The sequence below is a fragment of the Scomber scombrus genome, chromosome 7 (assembly GCF_963691925.1).
Source record: "Scomber scombrus chromosome 7, fScoSco1.1, whole genome shotgun sequence".
In the NCBI taxonomy this organism is placed as follows: domain Eukaryota; kingdom Metazoa; phylum Chordata; class Actinopteri; order Scombriformes; family Scombridae; genus Scomber; species Scomber scombrus.
The window spans coordinates 15,152,326-15,178,925 of NC_084976.1; the positions used below are offsets into that span (position 1 = coordinate 15,152,326).

Sequence of the window (26,600 nt, forward strand, 5' to 3'; positions counted from 1 at the left end):
ACCTTTCTCCATCTCTGACTCCCCTCTGTTCTCCTTCCCAGTGGCTACCATGACAACAGAGGCAAGTGCGGTGAGCGAGGCAAACACTGAGGGCAAGCAGAAGGCAAGCGGTGCCGAACCCGAACCCGAACCCGAGAACAAGAAGAATCCGGAGGCAGCAGCAACTGAGCCAGAGGGGGAGCAGTCGAGCAAGAAAGCCCAGCAGCAGGCCTCTGAGCCTGGGCCTGCTGATGTAGCCACCTCCCCTGAGGAGGAGCAGCTGAAACCTCGTACCCGGACCTCTGCTGGCAAAGGCCTGTCTCGCCTCTTCTCCTCTTTCCTCAAACGCCGCTCACAGTGCTCTGAGGGAGAGGGGTTTGAAGTAGAGAAAGCCAGGGAGGAAAAGGCAGACACAGAGGAAAAAACTGACAAAGTGGAAGAGGTGAAAAGTGAAGAGAAGGAAACTAAAGTAGACGAGGAAAAATCTGAAGTTAAAGAAGTTAAAAAGAAAGAAGAAAAAGTAGAACAAAAAGAGGAGAAAAAGGAGGAAGAAAAAGTTGAGAAGAAGAGCAGTAAAAAGAAAAAGAAAGAAGCTAAGAAAAAAGCAGAGGAAAAGGATGAAGAGGAAGTGAAAAAGGCAGAGGAGAAAAAAGTAGAGGAACCAGTGAAAAAGAAAGAGGAGCAAAAGGAAGAGGCAAAGACACAGCAGACCGTAGAAAAGGTAGAGGAAAAATTGGAGCCAAAAGAAGAGGATAAGAAGGAAACTGCTGAAGTTAAAGACAAGGGGGCAGAGGTCGGAAAGAAGGATAGTAAAGAGGAGGGAAAAGTTGACAAGAAGGTGACAAAGAAAAAAGAAAAGGAGGAAAAGGTAAAGAAGAAGGAAGAGGAAAAAGCCAAGAGGAAAGCAGAGGAAGAAGAAAGGGCGAAGAAGCGAGAAGAAGAGAAAGAAAAGAGAAGAGAAGAAGATAAGGCAAGAGAGGCCGAAAGGGCAAAGAAGAAAGAAGAGGAAAAGGAAAAGGTCAAAAAGAAGGAGGAGGATAAAACGAAAGAGGAGAAGCCAAAAAAGAAAGAAGAAGAGACAAATAAGACAGAAGAGGAGAAGGGTAAAGAAGAGATAAAAAAGAAAGAGGAGAAAAAGATAGAAGAAAAGCCGAAGAAGGAAGAGGAAAAGGGGAAGAAAAGAGAGAAGGGGAAGAACAAAGGAAAGAAGGAGACGAAAGGGCCAAGTGAGGAGCGGGTGAAAGCACCGATTGCTGCTCCAGAGCCAGAACTTAAAACTGAGCCAGACATCGAACAAGCTCCTGATCAGCACTCACTAAGCAGCGCAGAGACACAGGTGAGTGTTGCACTTGATTATGAATGTGTGAGACTGAAGAATAGAGGTTTAAGTTAAGCTACATCATGAAAATTGGAATGTAAATGCAATGTCAATAGCAGAGGAGTCAACACTGAAGAAACAATGTCAAGAAACACTGTCATCTCTTTACAGATACAGACCAAAAACAAAGCTATCCTATAAATTCAGGCGGCAGATTGGTTTGTAGTTGTGGAACACTTTTTTTTCTATCTAATGAATTTTTTATGTTGTGGATAGCAAGCTCAGCAAAAGTAATGATGCAGATCTGAACCGAAAGCTTGGTTGAAAACAAAAATGGTCCATGCTGATCTGCACACAATATCTCCAGCTTGTAACAACAGCAGTGCATTTACTGAGATCTGTAGTTGTATTAATTTCCAAATAAAGTATATTACATCCTCCCAATTCCTTTTCATCTGTATCTGACATACTTTGTCTCGTGTTGACTGTCCTAGCCAGCTCAGGAGGAACCCAAGGAAGAAGCTGCGATAAAGAAGGAGCCTGAAGTAGTTGAAGTGAAGAAGGAGGAGACAGAGAAAAAAGAGGAAGAACCAGCAAAACAGGAGAAGGAAGCAAAAGAAGAGAAGGAGGTGGCTAAGGAGGAGGTGAAGAAGGAGAAGCCTGCAAAACAAAAGAAGACTGAGAAGAAGGCAGAAGAGGCAAAAGGCTCCAAACGACAGAAAACCATGGAATGCAAAGTCACCTTACTGGACGACGCTCAGTTTGAGTGTGAGCTTGATGTAAGAGACCCGTTACAGTGTGTTCTCTTGTGTTTGTGCAACCGCTATGAGAACATTAATATGGTTATAAAAGCTAAAGAACATCTCTCTTTTTTTCCTGTCCATCTGTTTTTCTGTCTTTTTTCATTTAGAAACATGCTAAAGGGCAGGAACTTTTAACAAAAGTGTGTGACCACCTCAACCTGCTGGAGAAGGATTACTTTGGCCTCGCTCACTGGGGAACACCAACAAACAAGGTTGGCATATTTTCCTTATAGTTTTAGTTAGCATAAGAATATATTTTGCATGACACTGACAAGACATTGATTGTGAGTGGTTAGTCATTTTCTTCCCCACATTTTCCTCAGATATGGTTGGAACCCACCAAAGAGATCCGGAAACAGGTTCCAGGTGCTGTCTACGAGTTTACATTTAACATGAAGTTCTACCCTCCTGATCCAGCACAGCTTACTGAAGACCTCACCAGGTAAATGTCTTTAGTGTTATAATTGACGAGATACTTGTAGGAAATCTGCTTATTTGGTAGATATAATGACAATGTTTTAGAGCTTCTATTTACCACTGCTGTCGTTATGTTAAATTAAGCTAAGCTAATTGTCTGCTGGATCTATCTTCAGCATACAGACAAGAGTGGTATATCTTCTCACCAAGTTGTTAGCCAGAAAATGAATAACTTATTTTCCAAAATGTCAAGGTATTCCTTTAATGTTCATTCTCTAAACTACAGTACAATCTTTTTATTTTTTCATGAATAACAGGATAACGTTTTTAAATCTAAGCTTCATGAATGAGCTCATTTTTGTCTTTTCACAACTTTTCCAGGTACTTCCTGTGTCTCCAGCTGAGGAATGACATTATGCGTGGTGTTCTTCCCTGTTCCTTTGTCACACTGTCCTTGCTGGGCTCCTACACAGCTCAGTCAGAGCTTGGAGAGTATGACCCAGAACTTCATGGAACAGACTATGTCAAAGATCTGAGTCTGGCCCCCGGACAAAGCAAAGAGCTGGAAGAAAAGGTTATGGAGCTGCATCGCACGTACAGGTAAGTCCAGCGAGGTATTCAGCTGATAGAAACTGTCAGATGCCTTTTGCTTCAATGAATGATTCAACAAAAATCCTTTAAATTATCATGACAACAAATCATATATTTTAAAAGATGTTTCACCCCTCTTCTCTGTGCCCTTAAGGTCAATGAGTCCAGCCCAAGCTGACATGCTGTTTCTGGAAAACGCAAAGAAACTCGCCATGTATGGAGTGGACCTGCACCAAGCCAAAGTACGGATTTGTTTGAAATATTACGTTACATGTTTAGGTCAATGCTCTGTGGGTTAACTGATAATGTATGCTTTTCATGGAAATTCTAAAATACCAAGGTCCATGGTTCAAGTATGCATCGATTTCCTTTCATTCCTTTCAAAATGCATTTCATCATTTTGTGTCAGCATGTTTGTTTTCAAACCGTGGCATTCAGATTTTAATTACAAAATTGATTTCAGGCCCCTTTCAATAAATTGAAGAGATTAAAAATATGAAACTCCCATGACCTTAAAATCTATGGCTTCATAGTAGGCGAATTTCTGTCTCCTAGTGACCACATGTTGTAAGTGCAGGGTGTGGGCAGTGGTGTGCAGTACTGTTAACTTTTTCATTCTCTTTTTGTGTGTGTGTGTGTGTGTGTGTGTGTGTGTGTGTGTGTGTGTGTGTGTGTGTGTGTGTGTGTGTGTGTGTGTGTGTGTGTGTGTGTGTGTGTGTGTGTGTGTGTGTGTGTGTGTGTGTGTGTGTGTGTGTGTGTGTGTGTGTGTGTGTGTGTGTGTGTAGGATCTTGATGGTGTTGACATTACACTGGGGGTTTGCTCTAGTGGTCTGATGGTTTACAAGGACAAGTTGAGAATCAATCGTTTCCCTTGGCCCAAAGTTCTCAAGATCTCTTACAAACGCAGCAGCTTCTTTATTAAGATCCGGCCGTCGGAGGTAAATCTAAATTCACATTTTCCATTCTCTCTGTCAAATATTTGAATCAGACAGTTTGTCTTTTATGTCATCCTGTCCACGTATTGCTTCCACCGGCCCTTTTCCTTTGAACCCTACAGCACCTAACTGATGTACTTTTTGTCACCAAATGTATTTCACTGAACCCATTCCTTTGGCTCTTGTTTTGTTTGATTAAGTGGGATAATGTGATCAACATAAAATCATTATATTTGACTTTGACTTTATGATTGTTTCTTTTCCTACAGCAAGAGCAGTATGAAAGCACAATTGGCTTCAAACTGCCCAACTACAAAGCCTCGAAGAAGCTGTGGAAAGTTTGTGTTGAACACCATACCTTCTTCAGGTAAGACCAGGTTTATCTCACACTCTTCTGAATAACATTTACCTGCCTGGCAACAGAGGTCATTCTGAGGTTCTGTCCCTGGATAATTGGCTAACTGGTTTCTGCAGCTTAATCCCTATATTGGCTCCCTGGCAGTTTAATCACAAAGGAGAAGCTACATAGCGGTGGCCCTAACCTTAGAATTATACCTCAAAGGTTTTCTCTACTCAGAAAGACGGAGGGAAAAGTTGTTTTTGCATAACATTGCCAACTAGAAGCCAATACAAAATCATACAATGTGATACTATATAACCTTTAATATCAATTTTAAATTGGCAAATTGATTTAAGAGGTGCGTAGATTAAAATGAAATAAATATGTGTGTCCCTCAGGGTTCCATCAGTGGAGCCTCCCTCGTCAAGCCGCTTCCTCGTTTTGGGCTCCAAATTCAGGTACAGCGGACGTACTCAAGCCCAGACCCGCCAGGCCAGCTCCATGATCGACCGCCCAGCACCTCGCTTCACACGCTCAGCAAGCAAGCGTCTGTCCCGTAATCTAGATGGAGGTATGTCAAGGTGTATGAAGCCGTTTATGTATCACACAAGTATTTGGTTATATAAGTGATTCTATAAGATAAGACTCTTTGGCTTGTTTCGCTCCAGCAGCTGGAGATGAGACTCTCCAGTTCCTGCAACAACTCTCAGCATCAACCAGGTCTGAGGTTGATGATTGGTCGGTGATGCTGGCTTCTGACCAACCCCAGCCAGCCCCTGAATTCACAGGTACCAGGAATTGTCTGGAGCTGCACCAGCGCTTTATTTTTTTCTCGCTCGCTAACAGCCTTATCACATCATTTAACGAACCCATCCATTGTGGTTCATTTGCTTTCATGCCCCTAAACCTTGTGTTTCAGCTTTGGCACAGATTGTTAACTTTTCAGAACGGTGGCCTGTTCAGACGTGGATAATGATGTCCACCTTGTACTTTCCCTGGCATGGGCTAGGGTGAACTCCTGAAAGAAAAAACGAGTTGCCTCACACCCATAACTACGCATCTAGTGGCATTTCCAATCTTGAGGCTGCTGTTCCTCATTTCTTGGCTTTCTCAGTTTGATGTGTGTTGCACAATGGCTTTCATTTGCTTGTAACTTTGTGTTCAACATCTTAACTGACTCACTCATCATTGTTCCATTGACAATTGTTGACTGTTATATCAGCACAGGATGAATCTAATGGCTATTTTTGCCTTTTTTATTTAGTTCTTGTCACAAAGGACGTAGCATTTTTGCTACATGGCCAGATCAGAGGCACTTTTCTTTGAGCTTTGTGCTAACCTCAGCTTAACCGACTCACTATGGTCTGGTACAAATGCTTGGCATCATGCTTGGTCAAAAAACACGCTTGAAGCACTGTGAAGCATTCACTGAGGCCGTCATCTCTCTAGCTGAACTATTACATAATTTCCATCACCTCGTCATCTCTTCACAGTCAAAGGGGAGTCTGAGCAGATATTCATTCAGTCCTGGGAGGAGGGGCAGCCTGTTCAAACGGTCACAGTAACCTTGCAGGACACTGGGCAGACGGGCTCTCAAACTATCACTCAGACAGTCAGTCAGTCATGGCTGGAACTGGCATCTGATGAGCAGCAGCAGAAGACAAAGGAAGATGAGTGGTCTGTCCTGCTCCATAGACACCCTCCTTTTCCTTTTGTCCCACCTTTTGACTTTGTGAAGCAGCCAGGTATATATTCTTGTAACGCCTGTCTTTATCCAATTTTCTCTTAATTTAACAATTTGCCTTAAATAATTCTACACTTGCAGTATTTTGCTTTTGCACAATTTTAAAAAACATGTTAAAATGTTTGGTCTATTGTGGCCAGTAGCACTTAAATGTGGCCTCTATATGCATTATCTGCCAAGGCTTTTATAAGAACCAAACATTCTGCCTGGCTTTCAGCTATTTGCAATTTGAGTGACTTTTGTCTATGTTTGATGATTTGGTATAAAAGTATATTTTTCCCCTGATGCTGTCAGCTAAGCTCAGCTTGGCACAAATTAGCTCTCTGGATGGGCTATTGCAACCTGCACTGAAACAGCAAGACGACTGGTTTTTGTACTTTGACCGAATCTTCAGCCTGTCCATGCTTGAGCGTGATGATAAACCTCCATGTGAGTTTCTTTGTATGAAAACATTTTCAGAATTTGAATACAGCGTGTAAAAACAAAAACTTCAACAGCCTGCACTTTCAATCAAATTTTCGTTTGCTCAAGAGTCATAGTTTGAGTTTCACTTCTGCTCTTTCCAGTCTCTCCTCCAGCCCAGTTCCAGCTCCAGGAGAAGAATGAGCAGATCACAAGTGTAATAGAGCAGGAACTGACTAATGAGGAGGTCATTGAGAGGCTGCAGGAAAAAGTGATCACAGTAGACAAGCTGAAAGAGGTGCATGTTTTGGAAAAGAGGCTGAGGGAAGTGAGGGATTTAGAGGAAAGGCTCCAAGAAGTGGATGAGATGGCAGAGAGACTCCAGGAAGTAATAGAAGAGGAACTGGGGAAGGAAGAGGTAGCCAAGTTAAGAGAGGAAGAGAAGTTAGAGCAGGAAGAGATCAAACAAGTTGAAGGTGTAACAGAAACAGTGGTGAAAAAATATGTGAGGATGGAGACAAATAAGGAAGATGAAGTGGATGAATTGGAAGATGAAATAAAGCAGGTGTTTTTAAAAGGCTTGTTGCCTGAGGAGGAAGGAGAGACCAAGATGAAGCAGGAGATTGAAAAAGAGGTGACAGAGTTGAGTGTGTTAGATGATAGTTTGAGAGACAAGCTACGTCTGATAGAAAAGGAATGGCAAGACGAGGTGGAGCAGAAGTTTGGCTTTCCAGATATCATCGGTGGCACCTCTGTAGTAACATACCAGAAGGTGGAGCAAATGATTAAGAAGAAAGTGACAATTGTAGATGATAGAGGGCAGCAGCAGGAAGATGTGGAAAATATGCAGATACAGTCTGGGGTAATATCAGAGAAGATATGGCGTAAGACAGAAATACTGGAGGAGAGAACTCAGAGAGAAGTTACAGAGAGGTTTCAGGCCGAGGATCAATCTCAAGTGGAAGATGAAGATATCTGGTTCGTACTTTTTGACCGCTCTCCATACAAGGCTGTTGTCAAACCACCAGGTACAGTATGTCATTTTGAAAACAGCTTAAGTCCTCCACTTGTAAAGAAAGTAATCTCTCTAAAACTATCACTACAATTGATTTTTTTCCAAAACTGATTATCTTATTATTAATATATTTGAGAATGGCCTCTTCCAAGTGACAACACCTCTCATCCTGCTTATCTTACTATGAGCTTCAGCACCTTATGTTTTCTACCATTTTAAGCATTATGTTTCTTTACTCTAATCTCATCAGTTACCTCAGTCAAGCATGTTCAGGTGGATGAAGGAGAGCGTTTCACCTCAAAGACTGAGATTACAACAGTCGAGGAGAAAAGGGACGTAATAGTAGAAGAGAGAACAATAAGAGAAGAAGAAATAAGACTTATGCCAGAGATCCCACCACCACAGAATATCACAAAAAGAGAGGATGACTGGTTTGTGCTACTGGATGTTCTTCCGAGAGAAACCTCTTATGTACCACCAGGTACTGCTAAAATCCCCTGTGATGCTTTTCAAAAAAATTTTTGGTATCATGTGCATCTTATTTTGCTTGCGTTAACAACTGTTTCCACTCATCAGTGACCTTGAAGGAACAAGACCAGATGGCCGCTGAACGTTTTGTCTCAGTGGTTCAAACTGCAGCAGAGGAAGATATTAAGGAAGTAGTAGTTGAAGAGAGAAAGATAATAGAAGAGGCACCAAGACATCTTCAAAAAATCCCACAGCAGCCTGTCAGAGAAAGAGATGACGACGCGTTTATGCAGCCAGTGAAAGAGAGAGATGATGATTGGTTTGTGTTGCTGGATGTTGTTCCCAGAGAAACATCTTATGTACCACCAGGTACTAGTAATATCCCTTGCGCTGTTTTTCAAAACAACTTTGACTTTTTTGTTTTTTGTTATTAACAACTTTTTCTTCTTATATCAGTCACCTTGATGAAAAAATACCAGAAGGAGCCTGATCGTTTTGTGTCTGTGGTTCAAACTGCAGTGCACAAGGAGATTAGTAAAGTAGTAGTTGAAGAGAGGAAGATAATAATAGAGGCGCCAAGACAAGAAATCCCACAACAGCCAGTAAGAGAAAGAGATGATGACTGGTTTATGATGCTGGATGTTGTTCCCAGAGAAGCATCATATGTACTACCAGGTATCACAACATGTCCTGCATTGATTCACAGCTTTATGACAGCAAGCAATTATCCTGAGCTTTGCAGGGACTTTTATTCTTAAAGCCCTTGACCAGTGTACACTCACTGAGGATTCTTATCTCTTTTGTCGTAGTGGCTGTTGCAGAGCGTGTTGATGTGTCCCCTGAAGAACGTGTCTCTGTGGTTGCAATAACATCAGTTAGAGAAAAAAGAGGGAAGGATGTTGTAGAAGAAAAAGAAATTAAACAAAAGCAGAGTCAAGAGCAAGTCATAGCTCTGCCACAGGCTGTGAGACAAATAGAAGATGACTGGTTTGTGCAGTTGGATATTCCCACCAGAGAATCATCATTTGTGCCACCAGGTATTGCCAACTCTCCCATGTGCTCTTTCTTAAGACTTGAATGCATATTTTGTCACCTTCTTGGCTTCTTACAATTCTCATTCATTCTCTTTGTCATTAGTCACCATGGCGGAGTATGTTCAGGTTTATCCTAAGGAGAGCATTTTTACTGTGGCTAAGACAGTAGTAGTAGTGTCCAGGAAGGAGGTTGTAGTTGAAAAGATGATGGTGCAAAAAGAGGACAAGAAGCTTCCCAAGCAAATAATCCCAGAGCAGAAAATATCTCAGCCAGTCAGAGAAAGAGATGATGACTGGTTTCAGCTGCTGGATGTTGTTCCCAGAGAAACATCATTTGTGCCTCCAGGTACCCACATATTTCACATTTCCTTATTCTGTTTTCACACATATCATCACCCCAAAGAAGATCCATCCTACAAATGAACTGTGTGTGTCAGGCAAACTATTCAAATATAATTTCCATTGTTACCCTGTAAAATTATAAAGCTTCAAACTGAAGTATACATTTGGTTTGTTTTCAGTTTCTCTCCCTCTACCAGCTAAAATCTATCCAGATATTCAACCTGTAATTGAAGTGAAAAGAAAAGAGCAGAAACTGCCAAAGGTTGATCTTGACCAGATTAGACAGCAGCCTTCTCAGCCACTGCCAGAGAGAGATGATGATTGGTTTGTGCTGTTTGATGCTGTTCGTGAGGAGGCAGTCATACGACCATCAGGTATACAGTTTGCATTTGCACCCCTGGCTACCGAATATCTTCTTTCACTCAGCTTTAAAGTTGAACATTTGTGGAGAGAAAAAGCTAGTGTCATTCAGCTCTTTTGACTCTGTCTCTGCCAGTTGCTGCTGTTAAAATTATTCCGGAAATGAGGAAGACATTTGAGGTTGAGGTGACAACAACTGAGACTAGAACATGGAAGAAGATGATAATTGGTGTGGACAGCAGGCAAGATGAGGCACGTCTGTCTGAAATTAGACCGAGCCCAATGGCACCATCGTCAGAAAGAGAAGGAGGATATGATTGGTTTATCCTGTTCGACATCATCAGAGAAAAGACTGTTGTCATACCACCAGGTACCTTTCATGACCAGAAGATCTCCATACACTCTGATATAAGGCTAATTTATGTGGTGGCTTATAAACAAGCCTGCACATTCACCAGATGCTTTTTTCTTTGCTTAATTTTTTTTTAAAGCCCATAAATATGTGAAAAATAAGTGATTATATATTTTCAGCCACTGCACCCAATTTATTTATTAACATTTTTCTGTGTTAGTTGCTGTGGTTAAGCGTATTGTGGATGTGGCACCCATTGAGCCAAAACAAAAAATCATCATGAAAGAATTGAGGCCACCTGTGAAGTTTGTGGAGATCAAACCGCCACAACCAAGAGAGGTGGATGATGACTGGTTTGTGCTACTAGATGTTGCAGCTAAAGCACCAGGTATTGTAATGTTTTCTTAGTTTTCTTTTCTTTCTTTTTTTGTAGCTGTTACCGTGAAATGGAATAAGACAATTCGTCTTATGACCGAGAACTACTTCAAAATACTTAAGGTTATTGCTTTTACATGAGTGACTGAGGGTGACTTGGGATTTCTTTGTGAATATTCTACATCAGTGGCAATGGCTGGGCCTGTCCGTATGTATCCTGAAGTGAGACCATCTAAAAAGGTTGCAGCCATAGAGCAGAGAGCACAGCAGAGAATTACTATAGTGGAGGAGAGATGGCAGCAGGAGAAGATGATACAGCAGATACAGCAGATACCGCGACCAACAGTGAGAAAGGTGGAGGATGACTGGTTTATTCTTCTCGATGTGGCCCCTAAGAAATCAGGTATAGTCAAAAGGATTCAGGATTTTTTTTTTTCGAGTTTCTTATACAATGCACAATAATTCAATAAAACGCTTGATCCCCAATCACCCACCTAATATTATTGTACACCTATGATCAGATTTCAGCAATTTTATTGGTCACTCTACCTCATTGCAAATGCTTGAGTCCTAATATTTGTCTTTTGTTAGATTTTTATATTTCCCGAAACTGATTGTGTATTTGCTTTAGTTGCTGCCCCTGAGCGCATCCGATTCCCGGCAGAAGTCAGACCTCCAACTGCTGAGACCAAAAAGAGGATTGTTATCTCTGAAACAAGACCTCAGTTTGAGAGACGAATCTTGGAGGAGAGACGTCCTGTCGTGCACACACATATTAATGATGATTGGTTTGTTCTACTTGATGGTGGCCTCAAAGAGTCAGGTATTTTAGGTATTTTTTTGCCTGTTTTGTTTTGTTGAATTGCAGATGTGCAGCTCACACATGGCCATGTGTTCTTCGCTCCATGAAACGCTTATTAACATCAGGTTGAGACTTTTCAGCCCATTTACAGCATAAGCCGAGAATGTGTCCACCGTTGGCGATGCATGTTCCCCATTATTCAAGGATTTCCGCTCCGCTATGTTTTGCAGATTGAGGAAATAATGCTTTCTAATCTCAGCCTTTCATCACGTCACCTACATTGAGCTTTTTAGCTCTTTGCTGCCTAACATCATCTGCTTTTGCATCTACAATCGGTTCATAACAAGAACTGAACTGCGCTTTATTTTTTATTTCACTTTGTGGATTTGCTTCTGGCCTACCTCGGGCTTGGACATGTGCCTGTCCTCTTCAGGTAGAATAAACAAAGCACTTAAGGTACAGTATACTCCTGCTCTGCAGTGTGTGAACTTTCCTAATCGCATCAAGGCTTGAGTCTGTGAGTATGATGACTTTGTGTGTATGTGTTATTTCTGTGCAATTTTAGTGTACATTGTACCGTGTGAAGATTTGATCATGTCAAATGTGCATACAGTGTAACCCCCGCAGCTGTGATAAAAGGGATTTCACTCCATTCACATATGCATTTTATCTGTATTTTTTCCAGTGGTGAGCACACAGAGGGGTACCCGTCCTGTCAGTGCTCCAGTCTTCTCCCAGGCTGCCCTGGCAGAGGCAGGGATCCCAATGGCCCCTCTTGACCAGCCCCAAACCTCCACTCCAATCAAGACAAGCCGCAAAGACGAAAGGAGGCTGGAGGTCACTGTAGAGGCTGTGGAGCCCTCAAAAACTGAGGCTGACATCAAGGTATCGAATTTTCCTGATTAGTGTTTTAACTTTTTTTTCTATGTACTTTCAACAGGAAATCAGAAATTTTATGAACACAAAAAATATTGCTTCATATATGTATGTTAAACATCTCTAAAAAAAAAAATGAATAAAAAAAAGCTGATGCCATTATGAGATAGTCAAATTATTTGTGATTGATGTGTCCTCATAGTGATTGTCTGGTTATTTTTATTATAGGTAATGGTAACTATAAAACTATAAAGACCTCCCTCAATGCAAATGCTTTATAGTCAATAACAATAAAATAAGATAAATTACTGAGCAGAGATTATCTGAACTGTGTCTCTCTTACTGCTGTAGCCAGCAGTGTGGAGGGACCAGAGAGAAGAGACTTCACTGATAACCAGCATCAATGGGGACATTCAGGTTGGTGTCAGACACTGGCCTCAGAAGACATGCTTCTGTTATTGCTAAGCTGTGTAAAAGTGTTAAAACCAACAAGCAGAGGATGCTAACATGTGTCCCTCTCTCCTCCCAGTCTGAGGTGGTGAGCACGGAAGTGGTGCGAATGCGAAAGGTCAGATTCTTAGCCTTGTTCATGTTTCCATAGCCATTTTTCCACCTCCATTCTGATAATAGGGCTTCTTCCAAAAGACTAATTTCACCTTCTTCTCATGTTGTGCTTCCATACAGCTATGTGAAATCCACATCAGGTTCGAGGCAAATACAGTACATTTTAACAGGCAGCAATGTAAGAATGGAGAGTCAGTGGCTGGCCTTTATAGAACAGTATAACTTCAATATGAAGACATTGTGCTTGCCTCAAGATTTTACAGAAATGAGATGTTTATACTTTGTAGGTTTACAAAGCATTAATTTCTTCTCATTGCTTGCTGTTGTTGTAAACCCTGGAATGCACATGCATGATTATGGATTATTAGCACTTCATTAAAGTGGTGCATGATAACTGGTGTTTTATCACATTTCTGTCACTCCACCGTTCTTTATTTCTTCACTTATTATAAGAATAGAAATATTAAGGCAGTTCTTTAGAAAACCTAGGCTAGGATTATAGTCACTTAGCCCCAAACTGTTCTGCATGCATACTCCTCACAATCTTTCTTGTCTATTGTATTAATACTTTAGTGATCTTTATAGTATGCATGTCCAAGGTGTGGCAGTTTGATGCCGACACATATGGAAACTGAAACAAACCCACACTTTTTTGTTCTTTTCATTTTTCACAGAAAAGAGCTAAGAGAATTGAGGGTGACTCAATTTATATCAGACATAGCCTTTTAATGTTGGAGGTTTGTATTCCTTCTGGAGATGTCCGTCTCTAGCTGTATTTTCTTGCTCTTTGGCACTGTGGCTGTGGTTTTAATATCACGCTTGCATGCAGCAACATTTCACTTTTTTATTTTTTGCATACGCGTATATAATTTGCTTTGTGGATAACTAAATGTGCGTGTGTGTATGTTGTGTGTCACAACATAACTCTAATCCAGTTGTTCCAGGACAGTGCTGCTGAGTTTAAGATAAATAAGTATTGGATTATGATTGGATGCTGCATTTTATAGCATCTGTAGAACTGTCCCTATTGATCGACCTGTGATGTGGTTGATGTGCTGAGGTTTAAGAGATTGAGGGACTGCAAGAGCTTCTCTAGACTGTTTCTCGCTTTTCAAGTCAGGATTCATAAGCAGCTCCATTTTTACATATGTTTTTCACATCATCAGTATTCTCCTGTTCCTGATTTTGCTCTTCCTACCCCCGTCTTCTCTCTGTCTCAGTTTCTATCTTGCCAATAATGCACTACATTGTAGTTTCTCAGCAATTATGCAAATCAACGAATAGAGCAATGGATATGAAAATAACTGTACCCAGTTATACATCTTTGCTGTGTTATGTATGAAATGAATAACCTTTTGGAGAAACACTTATCATTAAGTTGCTCTTTAGCACCACAGTAGGTCATGATTAACAGTTATGTGTGGTAATATGAGTGTTGATTACTAGCTGTTGTCCATAAAGATCAAGTTGCTGCTAAATGTTGCCAAATCAGCGCTGCTATTGTTGTTTTTGTTCATTGGTGTCAAATGAACAGGTTTCCATTTACACTGATGCTTCATCCTTCGACAACTTCTACCATGTTTGCTGTCATCACCTCACCTGCTCTATGATTTGCAGCTTGTTTTCAAGATGTGTTTCACTGCAAGCCTAATGCAATGAAATAAAACATTAATTCGGTACTGTGTGGTTTATAGCTTGTACACATCCAGAACTTCAAATAATAATCAAGTTTTGATCAATTGTGGTAACAACTTTTCTTCTGATATTTACTTAAACTTTCCCATATAAAACAGTGTCAGCATTTTGAAAAGGAGTCACTGATAATCCATCAAGAATCCACACAGTGCTATAATCTAGAATAACTGAGGCTCCTTCTAATTTATGTTATACATTTAGAAAAACACTAACCCTGCTTCTGCTTATTTATTTAATCATAAAATAATTAGGCGCAAATTTCATGACAACAGCAGAAATGCAACATTAACTGACTTTTTTTTCACTTTTCTTTGTCTTCTCCCATGAATCTTTCCCTCTATTCCAACTTCAAACCTCTCTATATTCTTTCATCTTCCCTTTTTCTCCCTGTCAAACCTTGACTATTTATCCTTGTCGTCCTCTCCTTATTATTTTCTTGCTCCATTTGTTTCTATAAAATTTTGTTGGGACCCTCTCCTCCCCCAACTCTGTCTTTCCCTTCTTGGCTTTCCTCCATGCACAGGAGTTCGATAAGACTAATGAGGACGTGCTCAAACATCACGCCAGTATCAGTGAGCTGAAGAGGAACTTCATGGAATCTGTCCCAGAGTCTAGACCCAGTGAATGGGACAAGCGTCTGTCCACACACTCTCCATTCCGCACACTGGGAATCAATGGTCAACCTCTACCCAGTGCAGATGGGGTAAGTCTTCCACAGCAGCTACTTGACACCAAATCCATGTTAGCTGATGTTGCCAAAATCTTTCAGTTCGGGAAATGAATGAACAATACAACAAATCAAATGTAAATGTCAATTCCTGAACTGACTTGGTCAAAGTTGCATTTAAACATATGTTATCTAACTTGTTTTCCATGGCTCTGAATTTGTTTGGAAAACATCACTGCACTAGTGTGAGCAGTGTGCATGGATTTGTAATGAAACATAAGAACCTGATATGGCTAGCTTATGTGTCATGTTTAAGGGTGTTTTTTTCTCTGTTTGTTTTTAATTTGCATCATATTTTGCACATTTGCCACACAAGATCTGATTCTTATTTCATATGACTGATATATTCAAATGAAAGAAAATGATGAAGGAGGGGATCAGGGTCTTCCAGTTGTCATTCTTTCTTCAGTTATGAGTTATAATGGATTGCGTGTGCATGTGCAGAGCCATTCAAGGCAATGGCATGTGGTATGCGACACATGCATGTGTATTAAGAATGCTTTGACTTGTTGAATAGGGTCTGTACTTTTGTATTTCCACTTAAAAGACTGATGTGAGTGAGCATCTTTGGGACAGGTTGTCCACTTTCTGTGAACTCTTTTGGTTCACCTTATGTGCATCAGATGTCTTTGAACCCCAACATGTTGCATGACTGACAGACCTGACGTTAATATTTTACTGCATGACTCAGAGATGACCACTTCCTTGGAGTTTTGCACGTTTCTCACACTGAGCAGATTTGACCTTTTCCCTCTTTTCTCTGTCGCTCTTTCATTGATGAGCCCTCTTTGTGCTTTTAATGCTTTTTCCTTGGCACATCTCTCTCTTCACGCTACCTTTACCCTTTTGTTGCTGTTGCTTTTTCCATGCTTTGATTATTTTTTCCATGAAGAGACACAGTCTCATTCACAGTTGTATCAGCAGTTACTACCCCACTCTCTCTATATAGTAAACAATATTGTAACTATCACAGTATTTTAGTAGTATTATCAGATGAGTGCTGGCATTAATAGAAACCTACCTGAGATTTATTTTGCCTGCCTTTTGGTGCGACTTACTTGTAACTGCGGCATAAGTGCTTTGACACAAACCACTTTTACACATCAAGATTATTGCCTTCAAGTCCATCATATTGTCAGGCTGCATTAGACACAAATTCCAACTGACATCTTAAAGTTGGCAGTGAGGCAACAACGAAAACATTTACAAATTGATATAAGCAGTTACTTGGCAACTTAATGCCACTGGTCAAATGCCTTCTACCGAGCAGAGTGGACACACACTGTTTGAGCTCAGTCGTACCAGCCACAAAAGGTACTGATAGTATGAAGCTGTATTACACCAAACGTATGTTAATTCAGATTAGTAAAATTTTAGAGTATAGCTTTTGAAGGGCAATAAGCCAGATCAAATGGCTTTCTCAACTCAGATGTAACCCTACACTGGGTACCTATGGGCCATCTGTATCAATTTAATGTCCTCAAACTAGATGAGTGGTGGCTATACTTGCATACAGCTGACCATAGATATTTCCATTTGGAAAAACATACTTATATAAAACACATCCCTTGTTCACATAAGATACTACAAGTGTGGATGACTTTCTGTCTTTTCAGTCTTAAGTGAGATGTGGGACATGGAAATAAATGTAAAGATGCATGTTAAAATGCATGTGCTAGTATTTCCATGCTCTGAACAACAAAAATTACACTTCTACCATGCTATTATATCTGAATTTTACATTTAAAAGATCTGTTATTGCCCAACTCTGTTATTTTATGAGTTCAGTTAACTGCCAGTCATTGCAGAAATTTCAAAATTCATCCCTCTCATCTCTCTTCCCCCCCCCTCCGCCTCCTCCCCCTCAGTTTGTCATCCGCCTCCCGCGCGGCCCCCTGCTAGACTTCTACTCCAAACGCAGCTGAGGGGCCGTCTGGACCCTGTGGAAATCCCACACAGGTGTGAGTGTGACCCGTGGAGACCGCGCCTAGTCACCTACCCATCAACCTCTAGCTTTTCTCTTCTCCTCCTCTCCTTCCTTCGCCTCCTCTACAACATCACTGTCGCATTCTTCATTTCTCATCGTCTGCTCCACTTGAGAAGCTGCCTTTTTTTGTCTGGCCTCTGTGGAACAAGACCTTTACTCTTTCTTTTTCCCACTGCAGTATAATTCCCCTGGTTTCTCCAGCCACCAAATAGACCTTTCATCCAAAGACTGATTAGGACTGAAAATGACAATTAATCCACTACTGTTTTGTATTTTCTTTTATGTCTGTTGGACTCAGTATAGATACATCAGCAATTACCTGACAACTGACGGTTTTCTGGGGGGGGGGGGGGGGGGGGGTTATTGTCTGCCCATATCACTTTGAGCCTGCTTTTATACACCTTTTTGAGGTAAATTTGTATAGTCAGTTGTCTTAAGATATTGTTTCCCGATAAGCTGATCACTGTGATGGGATTTTTATATATATATATATAACTGTTCCTGAACCCACATGAAGTAAGTTTTAAAATGGTAACTGTGAAATTTATCAGTATTCTTAGTCACAGTATATTATGTCTGTGATCAGGAGATCTTGAGGCAGCTTAATTGTAATACTTATCAACATCTTTGTCCTTCACCAGTGTTTCGCAAGGCAGTATATAGCAACTGCACAAGATTCCTGTTGCATGACGTTTTGACCAAAGAATAAAAGGCATTCCATATACAGTTCATATGATTGTTTGTTCCTTTCGGGGAGCCTGGATTTTGTTTAAACAAGACTGTTATATATGAACTTACAGCTGTCTATCAGGAACGTATGCTATTGTTTAATCCCTCCCTCTTGAAAGAAAACTCAAACAAAAAAGAAGAATCCATTCCATTTTGATGCATACTGAATTATATTCATGTGTGGAATATACAATATACAGCCTCACCTGTATTCAGTAGTATCCATCTTATTTGGGGAAATCAGCTTGGAAAAGAGTAATTTGAAGATTGTGGCCATGAAGACATGTTTCTGTTAAAACAATGGTGATTCTGTCATTCAGGCCAATAATATCAGCTAAACATTATCTTTCTATGGCTTTGTTGTACCTTATAAAATGGATACTGCTTTATACAGGCCTTTGACTCACATCCATACATATTTATCAATGTAAATACAGCTTACTATATCTATCATGTCAGTAAGAATTTATCACATAGTGACTGTGTTATGTCTTTTTTAGAGTGTGTGCATTAGTCCGCTATGTGGTGGTTCAGAGACAAAAGCTGCACATGTGGAAACCAGCAGCAATTTGGACTTTTCAGGCATACCCAGTCCCACTGTGAGACACAAGAGTGGGCCTGATAGTGTTGAAGCCCACGATGTTCCTGTTGAGGAGGAGTCATATCAGGAAGCGGTTGTAGTTTTTGAGACCTCCTTGGTACCCATCGTGGAGGTGGAGATGGCGCAGCCGCCTCCCTCAATCAGCCTATCCAGTAAAGATTTAGATGAGATCCAGGAAGAAGAAGGATCATATCCCGGAGTGTCGGAGGGCTCTGGGAGGATAGTTGGATGTTCCCCAGCCTCCTATTTCAGGAGTGATGGCCCACAGGTCATACGCTGCTTCCAGGTAGCCTTCTAACTCCCTCATGGCATTGCTGATTCTCTCTCTGCTTGGCCTCTGTATGATTTCAAGGCCGCCATCCTTGCTCACCCCTTTGCAGCAACTTTACAAGACAATCTGTAGAGATAGCACATTAAGTGTTTGTGAATTACGTTCACCATGACCAAATGTAACTCGGGATGCTGCAGAGGTGTTGCACAGTGGTGTGCTAAGTTCTCAACTACACAACTACGGTGATGGGTCATTGTAACACTTGTACATTTTTCTCTGGCACGTTGACTTTACTTTCATCTTCTGTCCAACCCACTTATGGTTTATTTTCTGTTTTCCCTTTTTCCTTTGTAATAATTGGTGGTGGGAAAGGAAGTAGTAATGTGATTGTTGTTCCAAAAAAACAACATCATTTTCAATGTCAAAAAGCATAAAAGGTTATGGCAGTGAAAATCAGTCCACATAGGGAATGGCTTTTGGAGGGCATGCATGGTATAAAATAAAATGGTTGCTGAGGTGCAAGGTGTCTGGTTAAACAGCCATTCATGGGGCTATGCTCCACTCCCATCCACAGCCCCCTCTGGTGCAGACCCAGACAGTCACCATCACAGCTGTCTCCAACTCCTTACCCAGTGGCATCTCCACCACAGAGGTCCCTATCGTCCCGACCAAGACCTTCACCTATGAGTCTTCAAAGGTAGGGGCTCCAACACCTGCTCAGCCCAGATCTGTCTCAGCTATTGGCAGTCAGTTTGCATGGAGGAGATGGCAGCATTATAGAGTAAGCAGGTCTGGGAGGACCAGGCTAGGGGCTCCAAAATGAGCAAGTGGGAGCACTGCACCTTCCCTTGCTGAAGGTCAGAGTCAAACCACCTAAAGTGTTAATTCAATCAACCTTTTTTTTCTTTTTTTGTTTCACAGGTGACAGTTGATGGAACAGATGAGGATAAAGATGGCACCACTGTGTCCAGCTCCAAGACCGTTAGCTCAGAAACCACCAGTGGCACCACAGTCACCACCACTACCACTCACATCTCAAAGGTAAGCAATACTTTTTCCCCCCTCTTTAGAATCATTATATTTTGTTTATTTCATTTATTTGCCTCACAATTGTGTTTTTTCGTCTCTTTAACAGGTAGTGAAAAGTGGTTCTTCAGAGACTCGTGTGGAGAAGAGAATCGTCATAAATGCAGACTCTGAAATCGACCAAGATAAGGTACAAAACCCTCTGTACCAGAAACCCTTTGTCCATGACACAGAATAGTAAAGGAATAGTTCAACATTTTGGGAACTACACTTGCTATAATAGATATAATAATACACTTCTAGCCAAGCATTTGATCATATCTGTTAATTGGATATGATGCTAACTTAGCTTACCATCAAGACTTAAGGCAGGTATTAGCAGCTAGGTTAGCTGTGTCCAAAGGCAAAAAACCCCTGCATACTAGTGCATTTAAAGCTCAAGAATTAAGGTTATATGTCTAATTTGTTTATACGTCATACAAAAACCTAGGAAACTGATAAGTTGTAGGATTATGGTTTTATGAGAGGTTAGGGGCCAGACTGGGAGCAGTGACTTCCTGGAGCCAGGCTCTCCATTTCCCCTGTTTCCACTCTTTATGCTAAACTAAGAAAATCAACTGCAAGTTGTAGCTTTATATTCAACTGACAGAGGTAAGTGTGTATCAATTTGGTCATCTAACTGCACATTTTCCAAAAATGTCAAACTGTGCCTTTATATACAATCAACTGAAGAAGATGATAATGATTATTTTGCCTTTACCAATTCAACATAAGACTCAAACAAGCGCACATAATGTCTGTCTTGCAGGGGAAAGATGGAGGAGCATCATCATTGTAACTGAATCACCACCTTCATTTATTCCTTTGACTCCACCTTCCCGGATTCCTTCATCAGAGTGCAGCACTCAACACACACTGGCCAGCTCAATCAGCACACACATATCTGAAAAGAAATATCTCACAAATCTGCATCTAAAGCTATGAAGAACTTGGTAGATAAATCTCAGTAGATCCCCTTTGTTTGTTTTTTTCTTTTTTCAGTTGAGCAGTTTTATCGTAGGTAAAGGAGGGCTGCACAGTGCTCAAGTTTGAAATGATAATCTTATCCTGGTGTTTGAAAAGCTTAGTGAATACATGTTTATTGGGGGTTTTTTTAAAACAGCATTTTCAGTTGAGTGATCTCAGTTATGTTTGCTTTTAAATGCTTTTTATTTTCCTAGTGGTTTTTACATTGTTCATTTTATACAAATGCACTCTTTCAGTTTTAGTTTAGACACCATTATCAGCATTTATTCCCTTGGTGCTGCTAGGGGAACGTTAAGACTACATTCAAGGGAACTCTTTGATTTTTGTTTACTTATGTATTTAATTCAGGAGAGACATTTTTTTAATTAAATGACATACCTCACATTAATATGTGGACAGAGATATTCTGTGCTCAAATTTGGACAGCTTGTTCACTGCTCAGGTACAAAAACCTTAAATCTTTTACTTCCCCGACCAGCAAAGAACCAGTAGCCTACACATCATTGTAAAGTTTGAATTAAAAATTGATCTATTTTGAAATATTTCTCTATTTTATAGAATTAATGCTTTTATAGTATTTGTACAAATTGAGGTTTTTAAGTTATTCATATCCATCTGCTCATTTAATTGTACGTTACCATTGTGCTGTTTACTTAATTTTTTTAGGTCTCTATTTAAGACCTCCTTAACTGTCTTGCCTGACACCCTGAATCATTCTTATTCGTTTCCTCTTGTAGTCCACCAAGTTTATCAGACCTTTAACAATTTACAAATGACCCTAGAGTGCTTCCCTCAGCCCCATGTTTTGTTCAGTAGCGTAGAAGTCATAATTGCTTTGAATATATTTGGTTGATAAAAGTTTTACAAGCTTTGGTCTGTTTATCTCAGGTTTTGATATTCTTTGTAAGACTACAGACCTCCATATGATTGTATGAGGAATGTTCATATATGTATATCCATCCCTACTTTAAATGTACATTTATGTTCAGCTAAGTGAGGTCAAATATAAAAGCTTGTCTGTGACAGTAACCATGAGTTTAAGAGGTGAAGGCAGCTGTCCAAGCATATGTGGCTTTTCTCTCATAGGAGCACAATGTCTTTTTTTTCTTTTTCTTTTTTACATGTTCTACTATACAGTAATTTATTTGTAAAGTAGGGACTGTTTAATGTAATTTGATGTACTGTGATGTTTCAACACAAGCTGGTTTCCAGGCTTCCACTAGAGATGTCACAATGTGAAATATTACATTCATCATCATCAACAAAGTTTGTAACGCCTTTTTATCACGTAGTGGAAGTAGATCGCTCTCTCACTTGCTGTTTCCTGTACTTTTCAATAGAAGAGAGAATGTTTAAAATATATATGAATCCCTATTAGATAGCATGTTTGTTAGCAAACCTTTTTTAATCTCAAACAGAAGCCATTGGTATTGTAGCTACATGGACATCAGATCTCAACCTCTCCTGGAAGAAAATGTAGAATTTCACATGAAAAAAGATAGTTTTTAGACAATGGAAAATATTGTTGCTTTGTGACTTATCCCTGTCTTTTTATGAAAAAATAAAACATGCATTATTTTGCATTCTAGTGGGCTGTGTGTATTTTAAACCACATAAAAGTATGAAAGATTTTGGTAAGAAATAAATATTTAATGTCATTCCCTTATGTCATAGTGGATGCTGATGCATGTTCAATCAACAAAGTATCACCAAACCCATCTAGATTGTAACACGATAACGACAAATAGAGAATTATCAAGAAAATAGTTACAGGTGCCTTAATCAAGCAAATACAGAGCCACTGAAATTGAAATCAAGCACAGGTTAATTTTTAAGATGAGTTTTACCTTTCTGCTTCAAATAAAGTATGCATTGTTTTTTGGAAATAGCACCTGGTTGCATTTACACACATCACTGTTATCAAACGAAATTGGAAGTCATAAATGAAATGAAATTCAGCATGAAACTCACAAGCACATTCCACCATCTGTTCTGCAGCACGTGTCAAAATTACTTGATATTAACTTTAAAAAGTATTAACAGACCACATCACTGATAAGGCAAATCTGTCTGGAGCTGGTGGCAAGTTTTCCTGTTACATTCAATCACCTGGAATAAAGCCACAGAGCAAAATACACCTCACTATTATCATTACAGTTAAAGCCATTTTTCTGTTTAAGGGAAACAACCCCATAAGGTGATAACATGGATTGACATCAATTAAGGTCAAACACTGTTTCAGGAGACCAATCCTTTAAGAATAATATGTTTAACACAGAAAACGACCTAATCTGCTCAACTGTAACAGTGCTTCACTAAACGGCTGGATCTGAGAGTGTCCATAAACACAGATGTGGGTTTGGAGAACTGTACAGGCATTTATTGGGAACAAAATCCATTCCATAAACAAGTAGTAAACAACAAAGTCTTTGGAGTCCACTGTCTCTTTCAAAGCTGAGTTCTAGCGAATTGTCTTGACTGGGCTCTTGAAACTTGATGCAGCCTGAAGTTGGAGTTGATAGGCCATCGGGTGAATTTTGAAACCATATAACCTGAAAGAAGCCGTGAAAAACAATCAGTTCCTCAACACAAAGAGTTCTCTTTTTCTTTTTCTGAGGTAAAGGGCTGGATATGGTTGTTAATATTTTTAGACTGGTGCTGGTTTTCAGTACAGATACCAAAACAGTATCAAATTATCAATAAAAATTTAAATTAGGTTTTAAAAGTAAACAAGACTAATCTTATTGCCAACTTTAGGTACATGACAGTTTGTAAAATGTGCAACAGAAACATTTTAGCTGGTATCAAAGAGGTATAAAAGTGGGTTCAATAGCAAGGAAATGTTGTTTATAAGTCCTTAATCCCTTAAAATGTAAGAACAAAAGTATGACGTAGCGAAAATGTGTTAATACTAAAAATAAATGACAAGAGTATCAAATCAGGCGAGCCACAGCAGGGCACTGGTTAACACAACATAACTGCAACATTTGTGCTCTGAATCTAGTCAGACTCTCTTTCCCCTTAGATCCTGTCATCTCTCAAATGTTGCAGTCCAATAAAGGCATAAATCCCCCTCCCCTTAAAAAACAGTGTCAAGTCAAACACACCTTGGAACAAACTGGTTGGCTGGCCGCTTTGGACGATACTCTGGGTGCACCATGAACAGCATGTGGGGGAACCCCGTCCCAAAATAGGCTCCGTCTGTGTGGTGGTGTCTGGAGGATTTCGGGGTGTACACATCCATACATTTTGGGCAATACAGCTTCACCATTGCCTCTCCTGGGATGTCTGACAAACCTGCAGCAGATGGGATACATGATGTCGTCACAGCCACTTACAAAGGTCACCGGTGCAGCATGGTAAATGGTAAATGGACTGTACTTATATAGCGCCTTTCTAGTCTTTACGACCACTCAAAGCACTTGACATTACATCTCATTCACACTCATTCGTACACTGATGGCAGAGGCTACCACACAGGGTGCCAACCTGCACATCAGGAGGAAGTTAACCATTCATTCCCATTCATACACCGTTGGTGCAGCAACAGGAGCAATTTGGGGTTAAGTGTCTTGCCCAAGGACACATTGACATGTGGACAGGAGGAGCCGGGAATTGAACCGCAAGAATTTAATCTTCCAATTGGAAGTCGACCGCTCTACCTCCTGAGCCACAGCCGCCATGGTTCTTGTGTAAAGGAGGTTTTCTTTAGTGTGAAAAATGTGAAAAGTCAGACTTACCAATAGGAAGCATTGGCTGATTCTCACAATAGACTCTGGGGCAATAGCCAAAATCCCCCTGTTGATACTTTTCTAACTAGGGAGAAAAACAAATTTAGAAATTACTATTGATTCTAGTCATGGAGCATGTGAGAATATGAAGTTTAACTTAGCAATAGCCTACCATCTGTGCAATGCCTCTGTTTGTCAGGATGTAGCGTGCATGTATAAGCCCGTAAAGCATCTCTGCTGCCTGTTCTATCAACTCACTCTGATTGGGGTTATCTTCAAGTTCCTCATCTGTCAAATGAGACCGATTCACACAGTTAAATCATTAACATTTCTTTATCGCATTTCATGTGGGAAATGCTACTTTCTAGATATTCTCACCTGGCTCTAAGTCGAGAATCATGTCCAGAGCTTGACGATAGTGTGGCACCTGCTCATTCAAACCTGTCAGATTAAACTTGTCCTGTATATAGTCCTCATCAACCTGCAACACACAATTCAAGACAATGAATGGCTCTTAATTGCATTAATTACTGTTGCGACAGCAAATTGCAACAGCAGACTGATGCAGAAGCATTACGCAAGAGCTTAGAGGGATTACTTAGATGCTGCCGATAAAGAAAGCAAGTAGCTAATATTAGCATTGGATTGTGTGAGTGTTAACCTTATGCACTAATGCCAAGATTGAGCAGACAGTGTTTTCCCTTTCACTTGTCACTCAAAGGTTCTTTTTGAGTGAGATGGCCTTGTGTGCTGCAGTGGTGCAGTTTAGCAGCAGACAGAAGAGGGAAGTGGCTTTAGTGAGCAGCTGCTTCTAACAATGAGACCACTATATGACACAGATAATTCACCACTGAAATAGGGTGTGTGTGATGTTGGTTTTCTGCTTTTAGAACACAAACACGGCAAGGTGTAGACCAATGTGAGTTTCAATGCAAGTCCATCAGAATTAAAACATGCTTTTGTCATGGTGTACTGGAGAAGAGTTGTGCGATTTAGTTTGCCATCACTAGTAAAGGACAGTAAAAGAGCAACATGAAACTGGACTGCAATAATATATGTTTTAATTAAAATAAAAATGTAGATGTGTACATGTAGCTCTTCCTGATAGTATATGACTTTATTCAGCTGTATGTGCTGCAAAAGGGCAAGGGGTCAAGGAGGTGTGATAGAAACACTTACAGCTTATGTCAAGTTGTGCACATCTGAAAGGTTGAAAATTAACAGAAAAGGTACAGTTCTGGTAGTTTTTCCTCAAGTTAGTGGGCATTTTCATTTTCATTAGGTTAAAAAAATGACCGAGTGGACTAACCTCACAGAAGAACTCATTCCCTCTCAGTCCACAGAACCAGGATATCCAGGACACCTCCTCTGAGCTGCTCATCCTCCTGTCAAACCAAAATTGTCATTTTCTATCCTCACTGGCTGGCTAACACCTACAAACCGGCAGTTCAAATATTAGACACATTACAAGCACAGATGTGGCAGTTTATCTCGCCACAGCAATGACAAAATGTAATGCCAGTCTTGGACTTTAAACAGAACATATATTTAGTTTTTTGTAAATGATCTTTTACGCTACCTTTTGTGTCTGTAACGTGTTAGCGTTAGCTGTTAAATATAGTTAGCGTTAGCACCTGATTTACACGCTAGCTTTCTTGCGAGCGTTGCTACATTTTACTTAACACGGAAATTAGGAATAGTAGCTGCAATATGTACTTGTGGGTATTATCTCTTGTGTAAGCATGGCAGTTTAAAGAAAGTCCCTTTACTCACCTTTATTTATATTTGCTAATACATCAACTACAAAGTTCAGCTCCTCGCTCTTTGAATGACAGCTTAATTTTTTTCCTACCCGCATTCCGCGAACACCCGCCCTACACTACCTCTGATTGGCTAGTACTCGTTTCCTTTGTTGGTTGGATTGGTTAGATTTTGGCAGATATGATAGTCAGAGCCAATCAGAAGCAGAGTATGGGCGGGTCTTTGAGGTGGTAAACTGCAGTTAAAGACATGATTGTAAAATGTGGCTTAACCCATTTTAGTAAGAACAAGGACACAATACCACACAATATGTGTATTCCATTCACTGT

At 40.3% G+C, this 26,600-nt stretch overlaps 2 protein-coding genes across 10 annotated transcripts in view; one reads left to right on the forward strand and one right to left on the reverse strand.

Moving 5' to 3' along the window:
• LOC133983526 (uncharacterized) overlaps positions 1 to 22,363 on the forward strand; it is a 29,785-nt gene extending 7,422 nt beyond the window's left edge. The window contains exons 2-34 of one of the 9 annotated variants that reach the window (XM_062422630.1): positions 42 to 1,315; positions 1,792 to 2,076; positions 2,208 to 2,312; positions 2,424 to 2,542; positions 2,899 to 3,117; positions 3,263 to 3,350; positions 3,894 to 4,046; positions 4,313 to 4,410; positions 4,782 to 4,954; positions 5,055 to 5,171; positions 5,877 to 6,128; positions 6,422 to 6,556; positions 6,694 to 7,557; positions 7,795 to 8,025; positions 8,121 to 8,381; positions 8,469 to 8,687; positions 8,822 to 9,049; positions 9,150 to 9,392; positions 9,568 to 9,762; positions 9,885 to 10,118; positions 10,321 to 10,488; positions 10,663 to 10,878; positions 11,107 to 11,298; positions 11,963 to 12,162; positions 12,505 to 12,570; positions 12,683 to 12,721; positions 13,392 to 13,454; positions 14,936 to 15,115; positions 18,356 to 18,742; positions 19,302 to 19,424; positions 19,649 to 19,768; positions 19,863 to 19,943; positions 20,562 to 22,363. In XM_062422630.1, coding sequence (XP_062278614.1) covers positions 50 to 1,315; positions 1,792 to 2,076; positions 2,208 to 2,312; positions 2,424 to 2,542; positions 2,899 to 3,117; positions 3,263 to 3,350; positions 3,894 to 4,046; positions 4,313 to 4,410; positions 4,782 to 4,954; positions 5,055 to 5,171; positions 5,877 to 6,128; positions 6,422 to 6,556; positions 6,694 to 7,557; positions 7,795 to 8,025; positions 8,121 to 8,381; positions 8,469 to 8,687; positions 8,822 to 9,049; positions 9,150 to 9,392; positions 9,568 to 9,762; positions 9,885 to 10,118; positions 10,321 to 10,488; positions 10,663 to 10,878; positions 11,107 to 11,298; positions 11,963 to 12,162; positions 12,505 to 12,570; positions 12,683 to 12,721; positions 13,392 to 13,454; positions 14,936 to 15,115; positions 18,356 to 18,742; positions 19,302 to 19,424; positions 19,649 to 19,768; positions 19,863 to 19,943; positions 20,562 to 20,591 — 7,350 coding nt within the window. In that variant the 5' untranslated portion in view covers positions 42 to 49 and the 3' untranslated portion in view covers positions 20,592 to 22,363. Of the gene's footprint in view, positions 1 to 41; positions 1,316 to 1,791; positions 2,077 to 2,207; positions 2,313 to 2,423; positions 2,543 to 2,898; positions 3,118 to 3,262; positions 3,351 to 3,893; positions 4,047 to 4,312; positions 4,411 to 4,781; positions 4,955 to 5,051; positions 5,172 to 5,876; positions 6,129 to 6,421; positions 6,557 to 6,693; positions 7,558 to 7,794; positions 8,026 to 8,120; positions 8,382 to 8,468; positions 8,688 to 8,821; positions 9,050 to 9,149; positions 9,393 to 9,567; positions 9,763 to 9,884; positions 10,119 to 10,320; positions 10,489 to 10,662; positions 10,879 to 11,106; positions 11,299 to 11,962; positions 12,163 to 12,504; positions 12,571 to 12,682; positions 12,722 to 13,391; positions 13,455 to 14,935; positions 15,116 to 17,007; positions 18,743 to 19,301; positions 19,425 to 19,648; positions 19,769 to 19,862; positions 19,944 to 20,561 lie in introns of those variants that run through there. The other 8 variants (XM_062422628.1, XM_062422629.1, XM_062422631.1 and 5 more) reach the window with 8 other exon arrangements.
• A 110-nt stretch (positions 22,364 to 22,473) lies between these two features.
• LOC133983528 (casein kinase II subunit beta) lies at positions 22,474 to 26,362 on the reverse strand. The gene is made up of 7 exons (XM_062422638.1): positions 26,284 to 26,362; positions 25,820 to 25,895; positions 24,889 to 24,991; positions 24,683 to 24,798; positions 24,520 to 24,595; positions 23,887 to 24,076; positions 22,474 to 23,331 (listed from the first exon to the last, which is right to left on the reverse strand). Exons 2-7 carry the CDS (start codon positions 25,889 to 25,891, stop codon positions 23,241 to 23,243), a joined length of 648 nt encoding a protein of 215 aa, XP_062278622.1. The 5' UTR covers positions 25,892 to 25,895; positions 26,284 to 26,362; the 3' UTR covers positions 22,474 to 23,240.
• Positions 26,363 to 26,600: the final 238 nt, after the last annotated feature.